At 37.2% G+C, this 7296-nt stretch overlaps 1 protein-coding gene across 1 annotated transcript; it reads right to left on the reverse strand.

Annotated features, from left to right (window-relative positions):
• Positions 1 to 83: 83 nt before the first annotated feature.
• On the reverse strand, positions 84 to 6151 carry LOC132184617 (uncharacterized). Its single transcript, XM_059598311.2, has 7 exons — positions 5228 to 6151; positions 3873 to 3911; positions 3707 to 3777; positions 1473 to 1537; positions 1253 to 1345; positions 994 to 1086; positions 84 to 703 (listed from the first exon to the last, which is right to left on the reverse strand). The coding sequence occupies exons 1-7, from the start codon at positions 5845 to 5847 to the stop codon at positions 302 to 304; spliced, it is 1383 nt and encodes a 460-aa protein (XP_059454294.2). The 5' UTR covers positions 5848 to 6151; the 3' UTR covers positions 84 to 301.
• Positions 6152 to 7296: the final 1145 nt, after the last annotated feature.

Raw genomic sequence — 7296 nt, forward strand, 5'->3', positions numbered from 1 at the left:
TTTAAAAAAAGTTGGTACTTCAAGGATGTTGAGTGTGAGGTGTGATAGTTCGTAACCCTTATATATTTGTATAAGATTACACATACGAAAACTTCATTCATTCAAACAAGCAAGAAATCCTCATCTTCTAAGGAAAACGAAAACACATTTGCTGTTATAAGGAATTCTTAAATTCCAAACTGTGCAATTTGTTATTCAGCCACTATTTTTAAAATCCTCATCTTCTAAGGAAAATGGTCACCAACATAAAAAGTCTCCCCTTTTCTCAATATAATTTTTTCATCCTACACCACCTATAACCTCATACTCTACAATTCAACCATTCAATTATGTCATTCACAATAACCTCTCGTTCTAGTTCAAATAGGAGATCATGTAAGAACCCTTCTAGCAATCTGATGGTTTTGTCAGTTGAGGAGGCTTCATCGTGTAGTTTCTGAGAAGCTTTTGGGTCAGTTACAGTATCAGCAATGCCATGGAGAACTAGAAAGGGGACTCTTAATTTTCTCAAATTCTGCTGCAGGTAGGATGTGATTCGAAGAATCTCATAACCAGTCCTTACCCTGATGGATCCGGTATACACTAGTGGATCCGAATACTTGGCTATCAGTGCCTCCGGGTCCCGAGAAACTGGTATGCCCTTCTTGTTAGCAGCACTAAGTTGATATCTAGGAAATAAGAATGAGATGATTGGTGCTAGTACCTGCCATGATGAAGAAATAAGCTGATTCATATGCCACATTTGTGGTGTGTATTTTGATACTAAGCAAAATTGTACTCAATATAGCTTTTCCTTTGATAAGAAGAAAATTCTCCAATCCAATATATTAATATGATATGTTTCTCACATGCAATTTTAAATGCACCTGAGAATCAAGTGCTCTAAAGATAGATATTAATTTCTTCATACCCCAGGAAAATTGTCCGTTTTCTAAAATCACAAGCATTTGAGAATTGGATGCAAGAAAGACCTCATTAAAAGAATGTTCTCACCACAAAAATAGGATGGGTTGGCTGAACTCCAACTGCAGGTGATGTCACTACTGCACCAGCTACACGGGCTTCAACCTTTGGGTCAAGCATTGCCTAAAGTTATTCACCCAAAAAACAAAAAACACAAAAATGAGAATCTTGCATAAGTTCCAGGTCCATTAGGTCAGTGAAAGAGAGAATTAGAAAATATCATCAGAATATGCAGATATCAGAGTGATTCATAGTATTGCAAGAGTCACCTCCTTCAACCAAACTTTACCTTCAGGACAATCGCTGCACCCGTCGAGTGTCCGAAGCAAAAGCACGGAAGCCCGGGATTCTCCTCAGCTAAAATCTTCTCAAGAAATGATTTCTGTCCAGGAATAAAGAGAGATAAATGTAAACAATTAAACTAAAACAATTTTTGTTGAGAATTAACAAACAAAGGTGCATGTTAATTATTATGCATCAGCCCCTACTAAATGAACATCAAAACATACCATATCAGCAACAGCATCATCAAGAGAATGAACATATGCATGCAGCCCATCACTTCCACCATGACCTGTGTGAAAAAAAAGGAACAAAAAAATAGATGAGAACCAAATACATCATAACCAAAAACTATGAACTATTGAACCAAGTAAAGCACCAAGTAGAAGCAACAGAGTTGAAGTGATCCATGCCCAAATAAACATACTAGTGAAAGCTACTAAATGGAACTGACCATTAGGGGTTCAACACAAGATATAGAAGGCTAACAATAGAGCAGAGTAAAACCAAATTTCCTAAGGATATTTTGATTTAAATGTGAAAAATTCAGATCTTAATTCAAATCAAACAAACAACATCTAAATGAACATATTAAAGCATAGTGCCTTTATATTAAAGCCCCATCCTCGCAAGCATCTGGATGCAAGTTTTGTTTAAAAGATGTTTGATGTTCTTAAAAATCTTGACTCCAGAAAGGCGTGGGCATTTCATGAGAACTTCAGAAGACAGATTCTGGAAGGGAATTTTCTCTTTTTTCAGCTCCTATAAAACAGAGATAAGGTTCCTTGTGGCTTTGGCTTCACTTCCAAATCTTGCACCTTCTTCTTACAAATGTTAAGCATAGCAGGTAGAGTCAACACATGCAAATAATAGGCTTACTTATCAAGGGGAGCTTTCACATGTTACTTTGCATCAATAGGCATCCCATATGAGATATTCAATTCCTGCAATACCCAAATATAGATGCATTGTTGAAGAAAGGTGATCTCTAGACTATGAAACAGTAATTAAGGGGCAAAAGTAAAAGATTACCCTTTTTTTTGGAAGGTTTAGCTGATGAGAGAAAGAAATAACTGCAAGGTTATATACAAAACTCATTGAGAAAAAGCGATCACCATTTCTTTATAAAGTTTAGATTTGACACCAGAAACTGAAAAATGAAGGCTAAACTCAGAAAGCAATTTTTAACATATAAAATTGAGGCGTTGGGTCTCGATGGGGGGTGGGGGGCAGCTTCTTTAAAACTTCCGTTAACAGTAGCAACTGGAAACTCTTTGGAAGAACTGACTTTGCTTTTATCCTACTTTCCCCCTATATTATACTCCTTTTGGTCTCTCTTTGTCCATGGCATTCAACAATACTAGCATAAAAGTATTACCTTTCTATTATGCATACTGCATTAAGCGTAAAGCACAAATAGAAGTACGATTGAAAAAGAAAAACAAGAATAAAAGAACGATTCATCGTCCAGGAAAAATGTATTAAGCCTTTATGCTAGTTAACAAGTTCGTGAAAAAGCAGTTCAAACTGACCAAGCCAGATATGACCTTAAAAAATCATCTCTAGTGTTCCAAGTGGGTTAATAGAAGAGCATAAACACATTGCTCTAAAATTCGAAGAACCTAGTAACTTTATAATTATAATTTTGTATAATCTCCTTACCATACAAGAACTCTGATACTGTATAAAAACTATAATAAGCTAAGATGAATACCACGAAGATCTGAATGCTATGATAGACTTTTTGGATTGTTGGAACACTAGGCTTACTCACAAAAGAATCGTTGGAATAAGGGGTTAAATGCTGTCCATGTCTGCACCTTGCTATGGTTTAGAATCACAGATTCAGGCCTCACAGAGGTATCGGATCAATTACACTCATAGTAGCTTCACGAAAAACATATTGAGGGCATTGTAAATCCAATATTCTTCTAAACTTTTATAATGTTGCTCTTTCTTTCTACTGAAAGACAGCTCATCAATTATATTTCTTGATAGTAAGAGAGCCCATCTTAATCATATTAAAAACTAGTTTTGTTTTAACTGCCTTTTCCTAAAATTTCTCATTATTTGCTTCTGCACATCTGTTCATAACTACTTTTACTGAAAATTAGATCACCACTTAAACAAATGGTATATCATCAATTTATTTCGATTTATTGTTCGTGGTATCATTATAAAGCAAGCACATAGAAATGCCCTCCCTCTATCAAGGAGGTAATTAGAGTATGAAATCTCTGATTTGGTAGTAAATCACCACAAAAAATAAAAATAAATAAAATAAATAAAAAATTGAGCAAAGTAACTTAAGAGGTAAGATTAAAATAATTGGAGCAATAACTTATTATCAATAGTCAAGGACTCTTGAGTAGCATGTTGAAGCGCACACATACAGAAAACGTTGGCTTAGTTAGGAGGTGAAATTCAATGGTGACCAACTGAAAGTATTTCTTGGACTTACCAATCCAATCCATTCCATAAACCTTGTAGCCATTAGCATTCAGCTGCTTTGCAAAATCATCGTATCTGCCACTGTAGCCAATAATAGAAAGTTCTTGAGAAATAAATCAACATTTGTAGTCAACAGAAAATGACTTCTAAACTGTGATGATGCACGAATCACAAACCTGTGTTCATTCAGGCCATGCATAATAAGAACTAGTCCCCTGCACAAAATAGAGCACAATTAGCACTTTGATCCAATAAGAAAGTTGGAAACCTAGGTGAAACTGCTGTAGAACTTAAGGATACTAAGAACCGATTGAGGGAGATACTGTAGAGCTTAGCATGAGATTCTATATTGCAATCAATAGAAGATAGCAAAGCTCTATTCATTTAACAAAAAATAAAACACATATGAGATAATAACTTTGAAGTGTTGACAATATAAGACGGAAAAAAGACTGATTATAAACCCGTTACTGGTCCACCCAGGATAAATTTCAAAAGAGTTCCCTTTGCGTCTTTGACTGGTAATTGGTTGGTTACATGGAATCTTGTGCATTATGGTAGTCCTTAATCACCTATGACTTGCACATTGAAACAAAAGGTAGTCCTAAACTGGGTACTCAGACGGTGGTGGTTTTGGGGTGGCCGAGCAATCACCTATGACTGCTCGGCCACCCTTTTTGGCTGAACACCTATTTTAAAAAATTACCCAAAAATTATTATTATTATTATTATTATTTTAGCCTTGTTGTCAAGATCAGGGTTGTTCATTGCACAACAAGGGTGGTGCAGTACCTATGGCATGGGATCTCAATCCGAAATTTTGTTCTCACCCCAGTGGCTTCTTCCATAACAGGTAAGAGACACAGGAGGGGACCCCATGAAATAGGGGTACCTCATGAAAGAGATATTAGATTAAGAAACAGCCAAGAGAAATGATATCTGACAGACCCCTGGGGCACGGTCCGACAAAATGCTGCAGTCCATATTATTCGTAAAAGTTACGTGACAAAAATGTCTACTTCTTACATAAGCATATTATGACTTTTTCTTTTTTAAGAAAACATAATAATAAAAAAAATAAAAAAAAACGACAACAGAGGTGGAGTCTATCGTCCCTTTGGATTTGGGGTCACCCTGTACAGGAAGGCGGCGGTGGAGCCAACCCTTACCTTCACCGCGGCAAGAAACCACTCCTACAAAGGGGTGAAGGCAGAGGAAATGGATTCTCTTTCATTTCAATTGAATTAGAGAAGAGTCGGTCGTTTATATTTTATGAGTAATCCTTGAATTGTAAATTTTTTTTTTTTTTTTTTTAAGCGCCCCCTTGGAATTTTATTTTATTTTAATATTAAAAGAGACGATATTAAACAATTATAAGCAAATAAATCCCTTATGCCAAACAAAAAACAGAAAACATTTGTTCCAAAATTAAAAAGGAGAAGCAAAATCAATGGGTATTTCAAAAAAAAAAAAATTATTATTTTTTAAAAAAGAAAAGAAACAGAAAAACAGAGCAAATAAGCATATCTACCTGGTGTTGACGGAAACCGGCGTCCAGGACTGGGTGAAAATGGTGTCGCCTCTCGCGGTAACAAACAGCGAGTACTCCCTCACCGACCTCCTCTTCTTCTTCTCATCATCATCATCATCATCCCCACCACCATCAGCATGACCATCCTGCACCACTCTCCTCGTGGCCAGCGCTCTCCTCGCCGCCACTTCCTGCTCCACCACCGCGCCGCTCTTCCTCCACGACACCATCCTCGCAGGGACCCGCACCACCTTCCTCTGATGGCGGTGGGACCCGCCGCTCTCCTCACGCTTCTCTTCCTTTCTCGACGACGGGGCCCGCCGAAACGGGACCAGGAGGAGCAGCACGAACGCGTTGATCAGCATCATCAGGCTCCTCCACACGCGCAGCGAGCACAGCGCGTTCACGCGCCCGCTCGCACCCGACGTCAGCAATAACGGCGACGGCGACAACGACGACGAAGACGTAATATCCATTACCGCTCTCCTCCTCCTCCGCCCCAAAACCAACGGATATTCGGCTCCGAATCGGGTCGACTTCACGGATATGCTTCTCTTTCCCGCATGAAATTGCGGAATTTCCCTAGGGATTACAATCGGTGTCTTGCTGTAACAGATCATAAACCAAAAGAATTGTCTCCAACTCTTCTCTGCTTAAATAAACAATTAGTTTGCTAAATTTAGTTGAAGAACCTCCCAAATTTAGAGCAAGTAGACTTTATAAATTAACAAAAATTCGACGAGTGTGGATGAAGAAATGGATCAATCAAATTAGGGTTTTTTTTTTTTTTTTCTTTCCTTTGATTGCTCCGGCAGCTCAAATACAGATGAGCACGATGATTTTCTCTTGGCTTTTGCTTTCTCTCAGAATTGAATTTGTTTGAAGGAAAAACATTGGACGGCTTCTAGAAATGTCCAAATCCAGGAGCACCATCTAATCTCTAATTGGATGGCTTGGAGGATGACACGTGTTGTTTAATAAGAGAAATATTTCGAAAGGTTTGCGAAAATGAGGTCTCCGTGTTGAATAGTTGTACACGTTGCAGAAATGCGGCGACTTGGCGACTGGATGCAGGTTAAAAGTAGTCAAAACCAGCTAGCTGCTTTTACATAACTCTCGGTGAAACGTGTCGTCCTGCCAGTGGATGTCGGGTGCCGATGTTCTGTGTCGTGGACACGTGCAACGAGTTAATTTCTTGAGAATTCACCCGGTTTTCTAGTAACAAGATCCTAAAAAAAAGGGTATTAGTATCTTTCTAATTTATTCTAACAGAATAATATTTAATTAATTATATTTAATGGATACTTTCGTCTTTTTATTTTTTTAAAAAACAAAAATATTTATCTAATATAACCAACTAACTGAATTTTCCAATATTTTGCCCCACGTATAAGCTATACGGGTGGCGGAGCTAGGATATTTTTTAGGGGATGTACAAATGTTGATTTTTTTTTTTTTTTGTCTTATTTTTTGCTGTTTGTTAATATATATATATATATATATATATATATATATTAAAAGACACATGCGTGCATCATGCCTGTGTTCTCTCTATCATCACTCTTTCAAATAAAAAATTGTATTTTTCACGCTTTACACTTGCACGCATGTCCTTTTTTTTTTTTTTTTTGCACCAATACCTTTGTCTTGTCAATTATATTATTTCAAATAAAAAATTGTATTTTTTATTCATTATCTACGCAATGAAGTGAGAAGCTTCAAGAAAAATATTGGGTTAGTGAAACGGTGCGGTTTATTCATCTTCAACCTTACGTTCTTCAACTTCTCTAAAATTTTCCTAGAGGCATAATCATGGTTGGGGCTTGGGAGGACATAATCATGTAGCTGAGGCCGTCGAGGAGGGCATTTGCCTTTAAAAATTGCTGACAGGGGGCATAATCATGGCTGAGGAGGGCATATGAAATTTTTTTTACCATGGTAAGAAGAATTTTTAGGAGTTGATATGCCCTATCTCAAACCCTCTGGCTATACCCTCTATTATTATTTATTTTTTATTTAAATTAAGAAAATTATAAAAAAAGTGAACATACCGTCTCTCAAACATGAGG

This window comes from Corylus avellana, chromosome 7, assembly GCF_965113065.1.
Source record: "Corylus avellana chromosome 7, dhCorAvel1.hap1.2, whole genome shotgun sequence".
Taxonomy (NCBI): domain Eukaryota; kingdom Viridiplantae; phylum Streptophyta; class Magnoliopsida; order Fagales; family Betulaceae; genus Corylus; species Corylus avellana.

Bases quoted from the DNA above. Each gene is read 5' to 3' on its own strand.
- LOC132184617 (XM_059598311.2), bottom strand. From the start codon at position 5,847: ATGATCTGTTACAGCAAGACACCGATTGTAATCCCTAGGGAAATTCCG. The intron at 1,346-1,472 runs GTATGTTTTGAT...ATTCCTGGACAG, and splicing joins ATGATGCTGTTGCTGATATG to AAATCATTTCTTGAGAAGAT. The intron at 1,087-1,252 runs GTAAAGTTTGGT...GAATAACTTTAG, and splicing joins GTGCAGCGATTGTCCTGAAG to GCAATGCTTGACCCAAAGGT.